This window comes from Sceloporus occidentalis, unplaced genomic scaffold, assembly GCF_023333645.1.
Source record: "Sceloporus occidentalis isolate IW3139 unplaced genomic scaffold, rSceOcc1.0.p SCAF_22, whole genome shotgun sequence".
Lineage (NCBI taxonomy): Eukaryota > Metazoa > Chordata > Lepidosauria > Squamata > Phrynosomatidae > Sceloporus > Sceloporus occidentalis.
In genome coordinates, this window is record NW_028317002.1 from 8,213,547 (window position 1) to 8,236,728 (window position 23,182).

General features: G+C 38.7%; 1 protein-coding gene across 1 annotated transcript in view; it reads left to right on the forward strand.

Annotated features, from left to right (window-relative positions):
• Positions 1 to 23,182, forward strand: part of LOC149300959 (transmembrane protein 132E-like) — a 91,484-nt gene that overhangs the window by 44,357 nt on the left and 23,945 nt on the right. Inside the window, exons 5-6 of the mRNA XM_089484493.1 lie at positions 13,113 to 14,010; positions 20,247 to 20,387. Coding sequence (XP_089340619.1) covers positions 13,113 to 14,010; positions 20,247 to 20,387 — 1,039 coding nt within the window. The remainder of the gene's footprint in view (positions 1 to 13,112; positions 14,011 to 20,246; positions 20,388 to 23,182) is intronic.

Consider the following 23,182-nt stretch of genomic DNA (forward strand, 5'->3'; position numbering starts at 1 on the left):
TGTTTGCAGTAGTAATGGCTGTAATGTTTCTGAGCTCAATAACAATACTCAGCCCCAATCTCTCCCTTGAACAGACATTCAAGTAAGTAGATAAATTAGCACACAAAATAGACTCTCATCATAATAGTAAAACAATGTGAGAAAATTAAAATAAGCAAAATCAAATGTTCATTGTATTCACCTATATGAAAAAAAACATCAGAAATTGGGATATACAATTTACAATAGAGTTGTTTTATGTTACAAGTAAGCTTTAGCTGACAGGTAATTCTGGTCATTATTCAAGGACTGCGTGTGACTTGGCAAAAAATGTGAGCTGGCTGTAGCAAACTCCTATGAGTTAAGCAAAAGCTCAACTCGCAAATTCACTAAAGCCAACTTGCATTTGCACTTATGAAGTTAATATGAGCACACTTGGGAACTTGCAGGATGTGACATCAGTGAGCGATCACGCCGACACTGCGGGACACACAATATTTTTAATGGAGAAGTGGGTGGGTAGTGTGGCGTGGCACAATGCCACTCCGGCATCCCAGAGTTTCCTATTATGGAAAAATGTAAGCCCCCCACATCAACATGTGTAAGGCATGTGAGTTTGCAGCGTTAACTGTTCTCTTGTGGACCTTGCACGTATTTGTATGTTCCTTTAGTGTAGTTTTCTTTTTTGGTTCTATGCATGTTGTGAAGATATTTTCTTAATCATGGTTACTGTATTGTATTATACTCTGTGTTGCCTATACTTCAATTGCTCTTGTATTTCCTAATTAGTAATACAGATATGTTTATAATTTGTAAGATATTATATTAATCTGTTCATCTGTTGCCACTGTACTGATATGATTTTAACCCCTTAACGTCCATTGCTGGGTCAGCCACGTCATGTAAAACGGTCACTTAATGACCTATGACGTGTCTGACACTTCATGGGTCTTAAACAAGCTTAGAAAGTGATCAACGATTCTTTTTCTTTAAATTCTTTGTTCTTTTTTTTTTACCCATTGGGAGGCAACAAAAGTGTATAAAACTAGTTAACTAATAAATTAAACAATATTATTTGGTAAAATTGTTGATTAATAATAAAAAGAAGTGATAAGCCTTCAGGTATCCAATATGGCCTTTCTGAATGTTACAACTCATTATCCAATTGAATTTGTAAAAATAACTGTTCCCTTTCCCCGCTGTATGTCAAAAAGAAGGAGACAACCTTACATTGGATAATAAATGATGTTAAAACATTTAAAAAAAAACATTTGTCAAACATGCTCCCTTTTTCGCTTAAAACAAACCCTGTTTAATAGAGGAAGAATAATAAGACATCTAGTAAGGTTTATTTTCTTAGCCTATTTAAGGGTGAGGTTAAAGTTTTGTCTAAGTAGAAAAGCACCTTCATGCATGATGTACTATGCCCCTGCCGAGATGTAAACCGGACCAGTATGTGGTACTAGTCTCTCCCTCCCTTTAATATTTAATGATCTGTGGGTACTATGCACCAGAATGACTGTTTAGAGCAATACTGGCCAATACGATTCTCTAGGGTGATTAAACTGCCAGAGTTTTAGTATTTCTGCAGTTAACTTGTAATGAACCACTTACCTTTGTGTTTTGCAATGCAATATGGTAAGCATTAACCTGAAAACCTAGTGTGGACATTGCATGTGAGAACGGGAGCAGAAGGTCAAATGTGATTAATGCCTAACTCTTGGAGAAAGGTTACAAAATTGTATCTCCCAACACTTTCAGTTTTTACTGGACAGTCACAAAGTTTTGGCGCTGTCCCGGGTAGCTGCTCCACTATGCTGATTTTATGGGCAGTGGAGATTGTGGGCCAGTTGGAAAGATCCTTGTATCTTCCATGATTGGCTCAAGGATCTGTAAAACCAGTGGAGCTATATACCGTTGTAGCACAGACCTCCTCTACAGCTGCCACATGGCCACATCAAGTTGAGTGCTGAGAGGTGGCTTTTTGGGTAAGGTGGATGGGTTCATATTATATATAACTGTGAATTAATAAATGCAGTTAGTATAGTACAGCATCCACAAAGGTAACAGGGCTCACCAAGTTAACTGGTGCTTAGAAAACAACAACCAAAAGTGCAATATCTGAAGAGTTAGAAAACACATGTTCAATAAGATATTAGTATTATACATATTAATGATCTTCATTTTTTTAGATACAATGGCAGAATAACATATATATATATATATATATATATATATATATATTCTAATATAACTACTCCAGCATTTCCTACCTTATATAGTGTACATCACCCCCTTCCCCCTACCCAATGAACATGGTAATAAAATAAACCATGGGGGACATGGGGCCCAGGTATATCTGTCACCCTCATCCCTTGCTCAGGCTGTGGAGGGCATGTGTCCCATCTCATGTCTCCCCCTCATGATTCCCCAAAACAAATAAAAAATAATAGATGCCCCCACTCATTGTCCATTGTTGTGATGGAGTTTCATTGCTTTGAACAAAAAACTTTTGTATAGGCACAGACACCATCTCTACCTCCATCCCTGACTTGTGAGATGGAGGGGGAAGAAATCTTAAAAAAATAAATCGCATACTCTATTCACTTGAATTGACCCATAGACTTGATTGAGTTTCTGTGATTTTTAACAGCGCAGTTAATTATAATTTCCAGATACCGGTGTTGTGCTTTGAAGTGCATAATTGATATACAGTTTTTACAGATTTCCCTATTGACACAAAATGAGCCACAAAAGAGAACAAGCAAGAGAACAAGTCCCCAACCTACTCTACATGACAATTTGTTGAAGGCATAAGTACTGTTGCCCTAACCTGTTTAATTTCTTAATAAAAAATGCATACCTTCTGAGTACAGCAGCAGTCAGAAGATGGAGATTTTATATTAAAATGTTCCCCCCACCCCCCATTTTATTATTTCTAAAACATAACCTGCTGTAACCACAACTAATGACCAAAACATATTCTTAATGATTCTTAAAAATATCTCAATAACTATTCTTCCAGACCTCAAACATAAAGTAGTTTATTCCAACATAAATAGCCCTGAGTTATATTTTTAGAATATTTCACCCCTGCAAATTATATGCAAAATAATAATGGAGAAGGAAATGAAGCACATACGTATAATAAAATTATGGTGGTAAATTAAAAGTTTATAATAATCATTCAAAAATAAATGCTGCATTAATGATGGATATTTGATTTAATGATTCTGAACAGTCAAGGAGAATTTTCAATATCAATTTGCCTTCGATAGAAGTTTTATGTCCGTTAGGTCTCACATCGAGCCAGTAGTATGTTCCTAATGCCCTTGTCCTAAGGAATGCTTGCACTACAAATGAAAGTGTATATATATATATGTATATGTATGAAATATGATATCATATAATTCTGGATTTGTAACAATTTTCACCCCTTTCTAATCAGCTTTACTACTACTGTAAGTTTCTGATACACTGTGTTTGTTTAGTGGTGAGTGAAGTAAAAATTTTGGGGGAAAGGGGATATTCTCAGGTTGTTGCCTAATTAGATAATTCATTCTATTTGGCCTGCTTGGTTTGTGAGACATTTCCTTCTCTTCAATTCAAACAGAGCGGCAGGGTGAATCCTGAGCTATAGCAATTGTGACAAGTGCAAAACTGGTAAGTGAGGAAGGAGAGGCAAGCATACATTTTCACTTGCATTTTAAGCAAGTGCCCCAGGGACTGTATTGTTGTGAGAAGTATGCAAAGTTACCTACTTGAATCTACTATTGGATTAAAAGAGCAATTGGCAACACAGAGGGACATTAATAATGTGGAGATGATCGTAGTCCTTACCGAGGATGCACAGGCTGGAGTCTGTGCTGGTGAGGGTGGAGATGGGTTAGAGGAGGTATCTAGGGCACAGAGCCATGTAAGTTGCAAGATGGTCCGTAGGGGTAATAAGTTTAGGGAGGATAGCCGTGGGCTTGCTTCACCCACCATTTTTGTTAGTTTTTGCAAGGATGGTGGGGAGATCAGTTCAGATCTGTCATTACTAGGGTAGGCTCATTCACCAGGTGAGTAGCCTCTCTAGTACACAGAAACATAGAATGTGTTGGCAGCTAAGAACCATTTGGGCCATCTAGCCTGCCCAATTTCTAAACACTTTCCTTAGTCCCTGGTCTTCTCTTATATCTAGGATAGCTAGAAAACTATTCCATGCATCCACTACCCTCTCAGTAAAGTAATATTCCCTGATATTACCTTTAAACTTTTGTTCCTCTAATTTAAGAGTATGTCCTTGTTCTGGTAGATTTTCCTTCTTTTAAAAACACTCTCCTCCTTTATTACATTGATTTCCTTTTTGTATTTAAATGTTTCTATCATATCCCCCCTGTCACGACTCTCTTCCGAGCTATACATGTTGAGATCTTTTACCTTTCCCGGTAATCCATGAACCAATTTAGTAGCTCTTTTATGAACACATTCCAAAGTATCTGTGTCCTTCTGCAGATACGGTCTCCAGGAATGCGTACAACAGCATGAGCACTTCCCTTTTTCTACTGCTAATATCTCTCCTTATACAACTAAAATTCTGCTAGCATTTCTTGCCGCTCTATTGCATTGCTTACCTACATATAAGTCTTCTGCAATAATTACCCCTAACTCCCTCTCCTCAGATGTTGGAGTTAACTTTATGCTTGCACTTATCCACATTAAATGCCACAGCTCTGATGAATTTTCTAGTTTACCTAAATAATTTGGCTTCTCCCTCCAGGAACATCAACCACGTTGCAAATCTTTGTGTCACATTACCATCAATACCTTCTGCAATATCACTAATGCAAATATTAAAGAGAATGGGTCCAAGTACAGATCCCTGAGGTACCCCACTCGTAACAAGACGTTGCTCCAAATGTACTCCATTGACTACAGCCTTCTGTTATCTGTCACTCAGCCACTGCCTAATCAATTCAACAATACTGGAACCTAAACTCAGATATTGCATTTTATTGATAAGTTGTCTCTGTGAGACAGTGTCAAAATGTCTACTGCTTCACCTTGATCTATTATTTCAGTCACTCGATCAAAAAAATCAATAACATTAGTTTGGCATGATCTCCCAGAAGTGAGCCTGTGTTGTTTCTGATCTTGAAATCCATGTGATTTTAGATGTTCAACAATCCTATCCTTTAACATAGTTTCCGTCTGTCTTTTGTTATCACTCTGGGTTGTTTTAATAATTACTAAATGCTAACTCTTGTTTACTATTTTGGCCACTTCTGCAAAGTATCACAGTGGTTTTTTGCTCTTACTGACAAGCCTAATATAATTTTGAGATGGGGAAGAAAAGTGTAGGAAAGCTAGACAGGTTGTGGTGGTTAATGATTAGTGTAAGTCTGCCAAGACCCTGAATGTGTACAAATGCCTGCAGTTTGATGCATTGGTCATAAGAGAAAATTGGTCATAAGAGAAAATTTGGATTTAGTGGTGGTTACTGAGACCTGGTACAATGAGCGCAATAACTGGGGTGTTGCCATACAAGATACATGTTATACTGAAAAGGAGGAGGTATCAAATTGCTTTAAGGTTAATCTTATACAAAGTTAATTGTGTATATTCAGAAGAAGTGCCATACAAAAAGAGGATGAGATGCTTACCAATAACAGATTGCCTATTCATAGACTGTCCTACGTTGATTTACCACTTGGGAGCATCTCAAATTTTAGCTTTCCTACCATTACAGAGTTAAAATCTTCATCTACATCATATCAGTCTGATCCCTCTCCAAAAGGGCAGAGCAGAACTGAAATATGAGGCAAATTTCCTCTGCACGAGGTAACCAACAACTCCAGATCTATGTTTTTGCCTTCATTGGCCTTGTCAGTGGGGTATGGTTTGTATCCCCCTAGGCACAAGAGAACAAGGAGGTCCTTATGTTGACTAAAAACTGGGTTTCTCTTTCACTCCTTTGCTGAGTTTTCTTTAACGTTCAATTAGTTTGTCTATTTCCATGAAAAAGATGAGTGACCAAAGAGAGTTGAGAATTCTTGGGCCAACTACTGTATTTAGAGAATGCACTAAGATTGATAATGATTGTTTCTTTGTGTTATATTAGTGTTCTCACTTCTGTTTAAAAATCTGGATCTGTTTCTCCCTCTATACAAAGCAGTTTGTATATTGCAAAGTTTTTAATTTGATTTTCATTTTCCCATTGGTAAACCACATATACCTTTTTTTTAAATTTAGGGATAATTCGCTATTTGGGAGGTGAGTTTTGTAGGAAAGCTGCGGTTTACAACTCTCAAACTAATCTTGCATTAGGAAAGACCGAGCTCATCAAGTTTCTACTGAAAGATGCATTATGCAGACAAAAAGAGCCCTAATTGCAGGGTTTCGCTCTTCATTATTCATAATAATGTCTGGTATTTAGCCCTCCTACAAACTTTTTAACAAATATGTTTAACTTTTGCTTCTCACAAGCTTTTCCTGTGAGCTAAAACTTCATTTCAACTCTTCAAGCAGCTCCTGATGCATGATTCTAATACCCAACATTTTATGCTGTACTGGTAATTACAATGTGCTTCTATTATAATCAATCTGGGCAACAGCTGAGTGAATGTAGTTGAATGTACAAGCAGTTTTGTCATGACCGTTAACACCCTACTGGTGTTTGCCTACAAGCAATCTAGCTGTTGGTACCCCTCAAGCTTCTTCTGTGCAGCCTTCTGGGAGCAATCACTTCACTTTCACAGGTCATTAACACCTAACTGTCAAGCGGACGTTGGAACTGGAGCATGCAAGTGGAGCAGTGGTGATATTTCAAACAAACACATTACTGCAGAAGAGGCCGGGGAAAGATTGTGCTCCTGAGATTTTCCGGTTGCCCCAAGTTATGAATATTGTACAGAGATCAATGATGTATTGCAAAATCAAAATGACTGAACCAGCTTTTTTCAGGACATAAGTAGCTGTAAAAAAAAACCCCACAAAAAAGCAGACCTCTGAATCTTCCTGCATCGCCACATGGAAAATTAATAGGACCAAAGAATTTGACAGCTACAAGAAACCATTTGGCCCATGTAGTCTGCCCATTAATAGAGCAGCATCATGAATTCTTTAGTAGGAAAGAAAGGAACATCCAGATATGAGTCACGTTACTTTTCTTATCATAATCTGTACATAACAGCAATAATAACCATGCTGTATACAAAATCATAGTTTAAAGGTGAATCATAATTTAATATACTGGGCTTCATGAACAGTTGAAGGTCATGAGAGGCATCACACATTAATTTCCCAAAAGTCACTTTATATAGGTAATAAGTACAATGACAAAAAAAAGTAAGGGAACCCTTCATAATTACCTGGTTTTCTGCATTAATTGTTTATAAAATGTGATCTGATCTGTCGCAAGTATAGACAAACACAATGTGTTTAAGCTAATAACACACAAACAATGATAATTTGTCATGCCTTTACTGAACAAACCCATTAAACATTCACAGTAATGGTGGAAAAAACGAATGAACGCTTGCATTTAGAAACTAGTCAAACCTTTGGCAGCAATAACCTCAAACAAGCGCTTACGGTAGCTGCAGATCACACCTACACAACGTTCAAGAGGAATTTTAGGCCATGTTTCTTTACAGAACTGCTTAAGCTCAGCCATATTCGTAGGATGTTTGGGGTGAATGGCTCTCTTCGGGTCATTACACAGTATCTCTAATGGGTTAAGGTCTGGCTCTAAGTGGGCCACTCCAAAAGCCATTCAGTAGTATATTTACTTTGATATTTACAGTCATTGTTCTGCGTCATCAACCAGCTTCTACCGAGCTTCAGCTGGTGGACAGCCATTTTGACATTATCCTGTATGGCACCTTGATAAACTTGGAAATTCATTCTATCTTTGACGATGGCATGCTGTCAAGGTCCCGAGGCAACAAAGCCTTGTTGCCCCGAATTATGATGCTCTCTCCACCCAACTTCACTGTTGGGATGATATTTTCATGTTATATGATGCCCTTTTTACACAATGCATTGTGCTGCATGTTTTTCCTGGACAATTCAACCTTAGTTTCACCAGTCCACAAAAGATTTTCCCAGAAGTGTCATGGAGTGTCAAGTTGCGCTTTGGCAAACTTCAGGTCTGCATCAAGGTTTTTTTGGAGACCAGTAGCTTCCTCCGTGGTGTCTTGCCATGGACTTTTAAATGTTTTACTTATGTAGACTGATGAACAGAGATTTTAATTTGGTCCAATGATTCCTTTAATCCTTTAGCTGTTACTCTAGGGTTCTTTTTTTTACCTTCTTTAGCATTCTGCATTGTGCCTTTAGAGTCATCTTGGCTGGGGACCCTCTTCAAGGGAGAGTAGACACAGTACTAAATTGTTTCCATTTATAAACAATTTATTTATGCAAACCAACAATTATTAGTTGTAGGTGTTCTGATATTTGTTTCACCTTATGTAAACAATGAACACAAAACAATGTGTCATGATGTGAATTTTTTTTTCTAGAATGCTAAATGTTGATTCTTAGTACTATCTAGATAAAAAGGATTTAGGGTCTTCTAGATGGATGAGGTTCAGGGTCCTGGCTTGGTCGCATTCTTTCGTTAGTGGATACTTGCTTCTGATTCTTCACTATGAATTCATATGACACATCGTGTTACTTCTTTTTTATTTATAAAACATTGGTAGTTTACTTGTTGTAATGAGTACAATAAGTGTATTCTGAAGATATCCTAGGATTTCTAGTTTTATCTTTATGATCATTCACACTTTATTTTCTTATTCAAGTATTTCCAAATAAAGCTATACGGTAATCACTGCTAATTATTACATTTTAACATATTCTTCAGCTCTAGAGAGAAGAGAATCCTTTTTATATGTTATTGATAAATATATCTCCGCCCACAAGAGACTGCAAAATGATTAAATATAGTATCATGGTTTAAACTTTATTTTGAAAATAATCATAAATAATTGTATTAATGTATTGTGTATATGTGCAACAATGTATAATATGTTAGTATTTAGTAATCTGTAAATTACATATGTGCTTACACACTGCAGCTGATTCTTTTAATTTTTATAATGAAGTGGATTTACAAAACACTTGGACACTGTTCAATCCTTGTACCGCTAATTGAAAGCTTCATAGGATCTTTAACACACATAGTAGTTTTCATCCATGCTGATCTACAAAAGAAGCCATTGCGATACATTTTACTGCTGATAGTTTGGTAGTCTATATCTACTTTTTGCTGACAGCCCCATGCACTTTATTGGCATGTAGACCCCAGGCTTGATGCGTTTATTTACAGGCATACCCAACATTAACGTACACAATGGGCCCCAGAACATGTATGTAAAATGAAAATGTAATGCACTGCAATCGTCATGTCATTTCCGCCACAAAATGAGAATAGCTCAAAAGATGACCAGACATGCAATACTCATGCTGTTATGTTTCATACAGAGAATTTGTTGTGCTGTAGATAGGTCCTTACTCAGGAGTGTCCTCAAAGTGAAGGTCCTTAAAGCTGGGTATGCATGTATTATACTTGCACTAGGCACATTTCCATGTCATTTTTCTCTATATACTCCCCACCTAGGTCTGCCTCTTTCTCTTCACATTTGCAACTAGCAATGCATCTTTATGTGCCTTATTTACTCTTGGGTGGTGGTGCCTCTTCTGACCTAGCTCTAGCTCCTCTACGGAAAGGAAGGCAGAGACCTCAGGACTAGCATAACTGGAAAGCTCCCAGGTATCTGAATCATTCTTGCCTTCATTTACTGTGTTGCCCTTAATCCAGTCGTTGTTCTATATACTGTCTACCCTGAAATAGTACTTCTTTCTTTACCTATTATCAAGCTTCAAACAAAGCCCTCCCTTTAATATTCCTGCTTTTATTGCGAATACTTCCCTCTTTGACATTATTTAATTTCTTTACACATTTGAAGGTCTCTTCCAGGTTTCCACTATTTCTTTGCCATTTCAGAGGTAACATTATTGTTGTTATGAGCCTCTTTTGACACCTAAATTATTCATGACATTCAGAGAAGTTCTTCCCCTCCAGTGAGTTCTTGCACGGGAGAGTCTCAAATTTTAGATCATGTATGTTGTATTATTTTTTTCTGTAAAATGTTACTAAAGGCATAACCCAAGTCTATATGGGTCTTCAATTAATTGAAGCTACTATAAGAAGTAGTTCTCAGAACCTAAAGGAATGTTTCCTGTGACTGGTACATTTATATCTAGCAATACATAGCTATGGATTTCTGTTGATATGTTTATCGACAATTGTAAATAATTATAATTGGCATGGCTGACATATTGTTCCAATCCAAAATGAGTTTTTTTCAAATAGTGCTGTCCAAATCTACACCAGTGCTTTAAAAAAATGAATTCTCCCACCAAGGATGTATTTTACCCAAGAGTGGTTCCTTGAGTCAAAGAGAGTGCAGGGCTATCTTTAAAACCATTGGAACTCGGGAAAAACCTATGATTACCTAACATTAAGGTCCTAAGATGATCTTTGCATCTGGCAAATGCAAAAATCCCAGAAACACAGACATGGCTGTGGTGTGGTATTACCAAGAAGCAATACAACATAGGAATGTTCGTTTTTGCCAGGCCCACTTTAATGAGCCTATTAAGAGCTTCTTTGTATCACATGAGAGATTATTTTTTAAGCCACTTTAAGTGACGCCAGTAGGGCACAAGAGAATAATAACAGTGATAGTTTATGTCCTATGATATTAAACTTTGATAAGGCTTTCAAATTAATTCCAATATAAAGCAGAGAATTAGACTTTAAAACCCAAATGTTTTCACTGTTCACGGGTATAAATAATCATACGTGTATTAAGGACAGGTATTGTGATTGGCTCTCATGGTATACATGTAAAGTTGGTGTCTTTTACGTCTCTTCCTTATTTTAGTTTGTAAACACAACATGATTATTTAGTGTACAGAAATGTATACGTTCAGGAAGCGTAACCGATCCACTATGGATATTCAGACAGAATGCCATATTATTCTGTTGTTCTTACTAGTCTTCCTTTTCAGAAATTTTACATCAAAATAAAATTAATAAAACACTGTTCTTTTTTTATTCATAATGGAGATATGCTACAGATATGTTATGTAAGTGCATATGTGTACCCATTGTATAATGCTACAGGATATGATGGGGCTATGTAAAACAATGGATAATAATGTGTATATATATATATATATATTGTGAGCTGGGATCATGTAACCACACAGTCTTAAGGTTTGAAATACCACATAAGGCTAAATTATTTTTAGAATTGTAGTCCTTTTTATTAAAAGGTCTGTAAACAAACATAAATAAAACAAACAAAAAGAAAAGCCTTGCTCTCTGAGCACTTACTGACAAACAGCAACTGACTATCGTTGGACGGCTTACCCGCTACCAACAAAAAACATTTCCCACAGACCTTTTTCGTTTAGGAACCAGTCAGCAGATTTGTTAGGAGACAATGCAGTCTCACTCACTGCTTGTGTTTCTCACCTGACTAATTTACAGGGCTCCTTTTTGTAGCAGCCCCCTGCTGCTCATTGGTAACAGGTGAGTAACAATCTGAGAGAACCAGATCTCCTGGACTGGCTGCATCACCTGCTGCAAGTAAACTGTGGAGTGGAGCACTGGCCCTCCCTTCTCTCCAAATGCTCCACCCCAGGGACCCAAACATAACTACAACATTACCATTATTTTGTTGGTAACAAACCATTCTCCCTGAGGTTATCAAATACACTGCACTGCAGTATTTTCTGAGAAATATATATGTTATCCACCACCATGCCTGGTTCACTGTCACAATATATATATATATATATATACCATAGCACTTTACACTTCTCAATAAATCAAAAGCATTTTACTGAATCTTTTCTGGTAACTATTCTTCTTCTGCAATGTTCAATTTTGCTTTGAAGCTCTGTGTATTTAAGTATTTCATAGTTAGCTAAGCATTAGGTAATTGTGCTATGCATTTTTTTTATATCTTGGAGCCGCATCGGGCTGTGACTTTGCAGGTCTCAGTGTAGAGGCATTTCACCTTCTCCGTGTTATTTCTGTGTAAGGGTGTTTATTGAACTGTCAGTCAGTTTGGAAGCTACACGGTTAATCACAGATGTGTATATTTTCTTATGCAGTGTTGTGGTCGGGTCATCGGGAATTAGCTTGGTCTCTTGCTTTCATATAGGGGTTAACAGATCAACTGTGTCCTCCATGCGTCTGGCACATACCCATCTCCCTGATGAGTTCTGGCCAAGTTCTGGCTGCGTGGTGAGTCTGCATTCAGCAAAGAGACTGAGCATGAATACTAAGCAGCAAAATACTCTTCTTCTAAGCCACATTAGAAGCGGTGACACAGTCCTCCCTCCATTCCATTTCCACCCATTTTGTGTATGCCATGAAGATCCTGAGCTAGGATTGAAGACGTAACTGTTAAAGAAACCATCAGAGCACTGAACACCAAATGATCGTAGCTCTGAACATTTCTAGCAGTTCTGAAAGATGCTTCAGTGATTTTCTCAGCTTGTAGCCTCTGCCCCCCTCTTTTTCTGTAGCTCTCTGCAATCACACAAAATAGTTGTATTATGTGCTTAAGCTTTAAAAAGAAATCAAAGAAAAAAAGAATGTTGTAGCCAGCTCTAGAGAGAATATTCTTCTTACACAAGGTGTCCCATGTAACAGCAAAAAGTGATTACATTTGAAATTTTCATGTCCTTGTTTCCACGTTTTAACAAAATCCTAGTTCATAAATAAAGCAGCGACTGGGTAATTGCTGCTCCACTGCAATGTTCTAGTTTATTGTAAATATGGCAGTAAGACGTCCACGTACGGCACATGGAAACTATGGCGTTGAAGCATATTTATTATGAAAAAATGTGATCGTAAAATATTAGCAAAAACGTAAAAGGTAGATTTATTCTATTTCTGTTTTTACCTCATATTTTCCGTGAGTGCAGGACTGTGTTTCCTCACTGGCTGGTATGGGAATCAGAGGTGTCCATTTTAAGAGCAAAAAGACGACAGGTTTCAGGACTGTGCGTTGAATTAACTCAGATACTGTATTCTAATATGTTCTAATGTTGATTTTTTTTTTCAGCATCCTGCAAAGTTCTGCCAACAAATGCACCACATGCCACTGCCCTTCCTCTATCCCCAGCTGCCATACTTCCAGTAAGCTATCGTCTGTCCAACACCCGTTTGGCCTTCTTCTTGCGAGAAGCTGGGCATCTGCCAACGTGGAATTCAAGCACACCCTTATTACATCGCTCAGAGCCATTGGTGGTGTTTCAGACAAAGGAATTACCAGTTCTGAATGTAACGTTGGGACCTTTTGCTGCTGGACAGGTGTTACCAAAAGAGTTGCTTCAACCTTCAAGCACACTAGAAGTTCCTGACCGGCTTACTGTAAACTGGAAAGTAAGAACCTACATTATACGGACACGAGTGCCTGCCAGTCACCCGGTTGTACAGGTCCTCTTTTATGTAGCCGGACGGGACTGGGATGATTTTGGAGTCACAGAACGTCTGCCGTGTGTCCGTCTTCACGTATTCCGTGAAGTCAGGGAGATCAAGAGTTCATGCCGATTAAGAGGAAGCTTAGCCACTTGTCTTGCACAGGCTGAACTTCCTCAAAGCTGGTTTGGACTAACAGCTGTACCCATGGGAAGACAAAAACCATCTACTGGTGGAGTAGAGCTGAATGGAGAAACTCACCAAGTGGAACTGTTCTACACTTTGCATAGTCCGGACCCTGCTGGTGGATGTCAGGGTGAGGTGGGAGCTCGTAAGGGAGGAGAAGCACCCACCCAGCACCCCCTCCTTCGAATTGGCAGTGTCAGCCTATACCAGCCAGTTCAGTTGGAGCAAATGCAAGAACAGCAGTTGGATCCAAATATTTTCATCAGATTACCAGACAGACCTCTAAGACCAGGAGAGATCCTTAGTATCATGCTCTATTTGGTGGGAAACTCCAGTGTAGAGCACTTCACACTCAGGTAATGTTAATATATTTATATATAAAATGTTTGGTGTTCATACACTAGTGTCCTCGTTAAATCTAGATTATTTCCGAAGCAGGAGTGCAAATGGCATGAGCACTTCCCTCTTTCTACTGCTAATACCTCTCGCTATACAACCAAGCATTCTGCTAGCATTACCTGCTGCTCTACTGCATTGTCTGCCTACCTTTAAATCCTCAGAAATAATTACCCCTAAATCTCTTTCCTCATGCTGTTTGGGGACAAAGAGGGCACTGATAAGCTGTGAAACCGTGGCCTCATTACATATTGCAAAAAAATATAGGATAATTCCTAAGTATGATCATTGCTTTCCAGTCAAGGAATTGTGGGATTTTGTATTTCCTTACTGGCATCCACCAATACAAGCATATCTTGGATGCTGATGCTAATATATTTTGTTCCTTTGTACAGTCCATTAGCATTTTGATGAAAACAATAGTTATTAAATCATTTGTAGTAAACATTATAGAAATAATGACCTACAGATATTTAATCCATTTTCACGAATGAGAAAAATAAATGCCATGTTCTCACAGCTTCTAATAGAGTATAAAAATAAATAGTGCCAAATGATGAAGAATAGATTCCAACTTGCCCTAAAACTGCCAACTGACAGACAAAACAATTATGAGTCAGTAACCCTTTATGGCACAAAAATAGGTAAAGGTTAAATCATTCCATTGGTAGCCGTGGTAATTTTTCACACTTTGCACCAGAATAACTTTTTTTTATACATAACAATTTATGTTATATTGTTGGTAGACGTGTTTTGCGAATGTCAAGATTAATCTTGTTTCTTTTTTAACAGTTCTGAAAGAACAATTTAGTGGAGGACACAGCAAGTGATGATCCATTAAGACCATCATATGTGCGTCTATTCTGGGAGTCACTTTAGCAATATGCTTAGACTAGGGTGCCATTAAACTGTGCACTCAGAGATACTGCTTCTGAGGACACTGCTTCACACCCTCCAATGTGAAACAGTTTTAGGTGAATCTGTACAGGATTTGCATACATAAAATATATATGTACAATAACCTATAACAGAAGCTTCAATACTAGATGATACATATACAGCAATCAGCAATGCATGTACATTTCGTGCTACGCTAGGCCCAACCTTGGGCAGTGCCCCCATTTGCCCCTCCTCGCTCTATGTCTGTACTGCATTAAAAGGCATGATGTCATATCCCAGTACACTGTGTCTCACAGCGCATTCTAATGTTGTCTACGGAGGCTGTACTGAGTCTGCAATGCCTCCATAATGTAAATGTGCTGGTTGAGGAGATCAAAGATCTCCATGCTAACCGGCCCATTGAGCAGCTGAATCACCCTAGTCGCTCTAGGCCATGATATGCCACTGACTGGAATTAGTTTTAGGTTCTTGGGGTTTCTTATTTAAGTATTTGTTTTGGGTTAGGAATTGAGCACTACAGAGTAAAATGTGATGAAAAATAATTATTTTGTAACAGTTATTTTGTATAATTCAATTAGCGTCTGTGCCTTCACACATACACCACATGCTAGCTGTCACTCTAGGAAAGTGAGAAAATAGGGTGGCAATAAAAATGGGTGGCATCGCTAATGATAAAATATTTATAACACCATGGTATTATATTATAGTAAATTCACTCATCTACACATCACCATCTCCATGGCATTGTTCCCAAAAATAAAATTTGCACATTGGAAAATTTGTGTATTTTTTAACTTTCAGCATGTTTACATATATGTGAGAACTGTGACAAGCAACCATACTGTCTTTTTATTTATTAATATTGTACCTTTCTGTGCCGAACATTATGTTGTTCAAATGATCCTTCCCCTCTGCCATGGAACGGAAGAGTTTATGTTCGCCTGTGGTATGCTAAGCTTTGGCCTAAGCTTTTGGGGCATTTTTCTCTTCGGCACTGCCCAGTGGCAGCTCCACCAGCTGCCGCACCACCATCCTTACTGCTGAGCGCTGGTGTATGATGTCATGTGAGGACGCTACATCACACTTAGCCCCTGATCATTTAAAAAGGGAGTTATCCACAGTTACTGATTAAAGTTTTGGGGGGGGGAATAAACAAAATAACACAAAGTTTGGTGTCCTTGTAGTAGTGATTGAGTTTTCTCTCTTTGTCACTGACATAGACAACTGGCCTAGTTGAAGGGCGTATTGAGCTAATATACTATTTTACAGTGGGCCCACAACATTTCAAAGTAGTTGATTTAGTAATAGCACGCTCACATATTGTTAAGAACATTTGTATACACACTTTTGCTATTATTATTTTTTTATTAGGTGGAGAATCACACCATCCTTACTGCTGACAGTGTCATAAAGACAGCAGTCCCTATGCTGCAGACATCTGTCACATAACACCAATCAGCTTAAGAACCTAGCAATGGTGCTGTTACCACAGGCATATTGATGTGATTTGCACACATAAGGACAGGGTGGCTAATTAAATAACTGCACATTATAAACGTTCAAAGCTATCAGTGCTTTCTAAGCAAGGAATTGTTCTGGCAGCCCAGCGCAAAGGAAGTAAATGAGAGAGAAGGACTAAAGTATTAGAGAGTGAGAGAGAGAAAGAAAAATGGGTCCCCAAGGAGACACATTTACAATTGTACCATTTGTTCTGCAGTAATTGCTCAGGTTATTAGCATAAGTGCGACAAACCATATGCTGCACCGTGTATCCTTTTATTAGGCCTAACGTGCTTACTGCCCCCAATCAGAGTACAGTCAGCACCTGCGTGCTTATTCTCCCATCCCGGGGAGTTTTGAGAAGAAGAACAAGGTATCTTCATTGATTCAAAAGCACCGAGCAACAGGATCACTGGCCAGACATCTACTGTAATAACTGTGCTCTCACACAAGTACAGCTAATAGCCTGCAGTGTCATGTCCCTTCATTTGTAGCTATTTTGTTGAACACTGACTGCAAGATTTAATGAACCTTATTTACCTTGTTGTGCAAGCACAGATCAAATGGAGAAGAGAACTTGGCGTTTTGGCATAATTGGGTGTGTACGTATCCTGTCCGTTCACTAGAATCTGTTGTGTATCCTAAACACCTATCGCACTCTAGAACAAAATTGGTTCAATAGGGTGCAACCAGTGAACTGTGATCTAGTGTACAAAGCTCAGCAACATTATTGGAAGCCACTCTTTGACATAGAAATACCAGTAAACAGTCGGGAAATACAGGCTCATAATCCTGATGTAAACAGGCAGGTGTCTGATTCATAGGCAAGTTCCTGAAAGATTTATTTGTTTAATTGATTTTTCTGTAGTGATCTATGTATCTACTAAGACTGGTTGTCTTTCCCAATGCCTCCCATGATTCTCAGCAACAGCATGTTGTTGTCTTAAAATGAAACACTCGCCAACGAAACTCCAAATGACTGCAGACTGATTTTACCATAAGCCTAGGTCAATGTCAGAGCTATGAATATAACCTCAAACAGCTATACTTTTCCAAGAGTGATATATTCTGGTGTAGTCCGAAGGCGCAGGTCTAGGGTGATCTTTCCGTCCAATGTATTGCTGCTTAATGAGCCAGTCTGTGATCTGCCCGACCAGCCCATTTACACAATAGAGGCTATGCAGCTTTAAGGCGTCATACTCCACATTGAGGATGGCTGCTTTGGATGGTTCAGCTTGATGCACTGCCTTGGGTCAGGCCCAGGGCAGCATCCAAGTTAAAAAGGTTGCTGGATGTGGGATGAGCATGTTTAAATAATGGATTCCACCAAAAGCTATGTGGGATGCTTAGCTGAGAACTAAACAAAAGGCGCTAACAGCCTATTATTAGGAATGCATCCATATGGGTGCATTTCAGCCACTGTTCTGCTCTTTACTACAGAAATTAGAAGGAATCACCAGCTTTACAGTCGATCCTACCCATAAGGGTTGCTCAGATCTGAAATGCCAAGCTATAGTAACACAGCAGCTACAAAGGAAAAATCTCTATGAACCGATCAAGACATAAGGGATAAACGCCTTCAGAGTAAAATAAAACGACACTCTGGGCAAGTGCTTAATGTGCCTTATTAAGAATTCAGGTTGGCAGATGGGTTATTTTTGCTTGTATATTAATAATTAAGAAATCCAACGACTGATTCTGAAATGCATTTCATTTCAGCCGTCACGGAATTCACAGATGACACAATTTACGATGCATCCTTATTGACCAATATCAATTGCAGTAAATATGTCACATCTGTTTTGCTTAGAGTAATTCTGCTGAAGAAAGCTCTGTCAGCATACGAGCTCCAGCATTATTCACAATGTGCTGTCAAGCCAGCAACAAATGCTGTTTAAATACATTGGTGTCCTTGGAAAAGGGTTAAAAGTGGCATAATATTGAGGCTGCTCAAGCCGATTATTGTGCTTGTTGGGTCTGGCACATTCCTATTATGTGTTCCAATATGATGCTGGCATCCCACTCGACTTGGAAAACTCTGGTGGAGAACTGGAAAGACAAATACCGGTACAGAATTACAGCGCTTAGAATTTTTTTTTTTTTTTAAAGAATGACAATGTCTCTTTAAGGCTTAATAAACTCACAGATTCATCAGCTATGGTAAGGATAACGTTTCTTTTAAGACCAAACTCCAGTCTTTATTATTACAACTCTGGTCCTAAAGAAACATTCTTAGGAACACGTGTCAATCGTTTTTTACCGAATGACTTGTGTTTACTCTCAGTTCTTGAACAGCTCCATATTCTGGCCGGTAGATCGATGTACTGTGTACATAGCGAAGATCAGGTGACATAATACTATCAGACTTAAGCACTGCATGAATACTGTGACCTATAGCACTAATGCAAAATTTAGATATAACCGTGTACACAATCCCAAAAGGTTGGTGCTTTTTGAACAGATACATTATCTTTATGGGCTTTTTTGTCATGCAGAGATGTGGACCATGGTGAATGATAACAGAGCCCTCTGCAGGATGATAGGTATCCCTACTGCACGCGTATAGGAAGCTGCAGTGATTAGCAGCGCAGGTAGTTGCTGTCAGCAGCTCCCCTGGCTGTCACTATCTTTAGAACATAATTGTCTAATCAGGGAGCACAGCAGAGAGAGGAGGGTGCTCTCTGATCTGTTATTCCATCTTCTGAATAATCATACTCCCCATTCTGTATTACTACCTCCCTTCTTGTCAGGCTGTGTGATTGGGGAAAGAGAGGCAGGAGCGTCACGTTGTACCTTTCAATTAGCCCTTTCTCTGGGAGGGTTAGTCATCTGTGCACAATGTATCATACTCATTTCTTTGTAAATGTGCCCATGGCATTTTGTGTTTGCATGTCAGAGCATCCGCATTTGGTCATATGGAGATGTGCTCCCCTTCTGTTTTCTGTGGGTATAATTGCATTTTATCTGTAGGTTATATATGTGGTTTTTTTTTTATAGGGGCATTGGTGATCACTTTCCTTCCTCCGTCATAAGCATGTAGTTCTCTGTCATCACACAATGATAATCCATGTACCAACAGTTAATATTCCTGACATATTTCTACATGATTTATCATTCAGATCTTTACGCACAGCAATGTATATGAATATTTACTGCATGTTACTATGCGCATTTTTCCGGATAGTCGCGTGTTTGTTTAGCATCTGTCAGCTTTATTATATTATTTTAATAACAGGAGGTTTCTCCGGCACTGCCTATCATAGGGGTTTTTGTTAATATAATTCAGAGATAGTATCGTACTGCTCAGCAAAGCTTTAACTGCCTCCTTGCCTCTTTTCATCTCCGCTCCTCCCTCCTTCTCATCTGCATTGATGTTTACGACATACAGTCATGTTAACACAGGGGACAAAATATATAGGATGATCAGAATTGCATCAAACATTTCTGTCTCTAGTGAGGCATTCTGGCTTATCAGTACAGCTCCTTCCCTGAGGCAATTTAAGATGTTTCCAGCTGTTCTTGCCTTAGGGGAGTAGACACATTAAGGTGGCCAACTGTGCACCTTCTTTGAACAAACTATGTAGGATGTTCCAGTATTTCAGAGGCTTCTAAAATGTTGTAGCCCGACAGGTACCCTCACTAGATCATATGTGTGGGGTCAGGGATAACAAAGATGCCGTTGTGAATTGACATGAAAAAATTAAACCGCCATGCAGTATTGGCTGTGTGATATAAAGATTGGTAGGTGCAACTGTATTCGTTCTGCATAAGTAATTCTTCCCAATGTCTCCAATTAGGGTGAAAGCAAAGAAAGGAATCAATCTACAGAGTACCAGATCAAGAGATGCCCAATGGTTGGTGAACTCCGAACTTCTGACAGGTGGAAAACACTCCACTGCCACAGTGGATGTTTCACGGGTTCAGGGTCTGCCATACAGGTACTGCTTATCGCTTACAAACCCTTCCATATCCTATACATAACAGATCTTTTATTTATTTAGCATTTTCTGCTTTTCAAATTTTAGTATGAGTTTTATTAATTTACCTTACAGGAAATTTTAGGTGAGTGGGTTACTGAAATGCATGTCACCAGAAACACTTTACGCTTAGATTAAGTATATATATATATATATATATATACCGTATTTACTTGATTATAAGACAAGGTTTGGTTTTTTTAGAGCAAATGCTCTGAAAAATAACCATCGTCTTATATTCGAGGTTGTCTTCTAATCAGACCTCAAATAGAGGTCTGACTACAAGACTAAGATCCAGATCCACCACAGAGCTGCAGGAGACCCGGATCCGCCTCCCTGGCAGCAGGTAGAGGTATGTGCGATGCGCGCAGACAACCTCCACTGCTGCCGGCGCTCAGTCATAGGAGCTCCGGCAGAAGTACTTGCCAGCAGAAGCGGAGGTCTGCATTGCACAGGTTGCCCCACTAGACATCAGGGAGTCTGAAGCAGGGGTCACAACAAGTAACGGGATGTACTGGTAAGTTGGGGGGTTAAGAGTGGCATGGGGAGGGTTAAGAGTGGCATGGGGGCTCAATGGTTTTCTGGAGGCACAGTGGCATATAGGGGGGTTAAAAGGCATATCTGGGGGAGAGTGGCAAATAGAGGGTTAAAATGCATGTCAAGGAGGCAGAGTGGCATATAAGGGTTAAAAGGCATATCTGAGGGCAGAGTGACTTATTAGGGAGGCAGAGTGGCATATAGGAGATATAAGGCATTTCTGGGGGGCAGATGTGCATAACTGGGGGCAGGTTGGCAAATAAAAGGAAATAAAAACAAAACAAACTTTTTTCAATCATAGATTTTATTAAATATGAAAAATAGTTTACATGTGAATTAATATTTACTAGTAAAACTTTTTTCTTATAGGGTAGTCTTATATTCAGGCCTTTTCTTTTTTGCTAAATTAATATTGACATTTTGGGGGGGTTGCCTTATAATCAGGGTCGTCTTATAATTGAGCAAATACGGTATTTAAACAACCTTTCATTTACTCTCCTCCCTGTCACTAACTCACCATTTCCAGTACCCATTTTATCTCACTTTCGTGGTCATGTTCTCCATAAGAACAGAAAATCCTAGAAGATCCTAGAAGGATATTATCCTAGTAGTGCTACTGGAGATAAACAAGGCAACAGAAGAGAAGAGTGTTATTTGAGACCTGTTTTTCACATCCTCCATAAGTATTGTCCAGTAATTTCCCTGCTTTTCCAGCAGCCTCTGGGGACCCCCTTTGAACAGGCAAGAGGGGCTCCCATCCTGGTGCCCACACGACACCACTGGTGATTTCCTTAACATTAAAACATGCTTGCATAGGTCTGAAAGAAGCAGGTCAAGGGATATGATGTCATATCCAACTACACCTCTCCTCTCACACCTGCAGAGACTATGACTGTGAGTAGGAACCCCTTTTGCAGGCCTACACGAGGACAGCAAGTCCCCTACTATAAGTTGAGTGGTTTACTGAAATGCATGTGACCAAAAACCCCTTTAGGCTTAGTTTAGGCATATTTAAAGTTGTTTTAAACAACAACCTATAGATCAAAAGGGCTCTGCATTATCTTCTTAATCTGACTCCCACAAATCTTGAGTGCAAGGATATATAACATGCATATTTCTTTACTTGCCTTCACAAAGAACACTGCCATTTTTTCTTAATATTTCCAGAATCTTGACAGGTGCAATGTCAAATAAAGACACAGAGGCATGGAGATAAAAGGCCACACATAAAAGGCCATACACTTTCCATGATTCTTGCTCACAAATTCCTCCTCTTCCTATGTGTAATTTCTTCTGCCCATTCCACACTAACCTGAATTATATTTATATGCCATGTAAAGCAGCCCTTTCATTAATACTGAATGCTGAATTAATGCTATATCTAAACTCAAGAGCCCTAACACTCCTATCCTTAACCTGTGACTCTCAATGAACACCCATGCATTCAATCAGATCTGTTAATGACCACCCATGGGCTGTTAAACAAACTACGCAAATTCCAACTAACCTAAAACATTACATTTTCCTGGAAATTACTAAGACGTAATGAGGCAGCCCTTTCTTAATGCTGCTTACTTGCCTGTTCTAAGCTCACCAGCCTAGTCTACCTAACTGACCCCTACACTGTCTGTCTTACTGTGCACAGATACAGACTTATTGGAGCCTGTCTAGTAAGCTATATTGTACTATCTCCTGCCCTAAAACTAATAACTGGCTACTTATATTAAATGACCATGCAGTGCTCACATAAATTATTAAGTCCGGTCTAAACAAGGAACTAAAAAAATAAATACATTGACGTCTAAGCCTCCTGCAGAGAATTGGTCTGAAGTAGGTGATATCTATTCTCGCATTATTTTTTCGTGAGTATGATTTCCCAAACGGTGATCGAGATCAGTTTAAATTCCTCATCTGTCTCTAACCTTTTGAAGTCTGATTTCAATCTGCATTCAAAATAGAGACATTTATACATTATTACCGTTTATTTAAAAAATACAGATGGACTGCACTTTACAGAGAATATCGAAACTACTACTGAATTTTTTAATTGCTAATGTTCCAAATGGGTTTTTTTCACACAATATGTGTATTAATAAAAATGAATCTCATATCACTCCCATGTATAATACTATTATAGTAGAAGAATAAGCTTTATTAAATCTATTTTTTCACTGTGTCTGTATATATACACACTATATGGACAAAAGTATTGGGACACC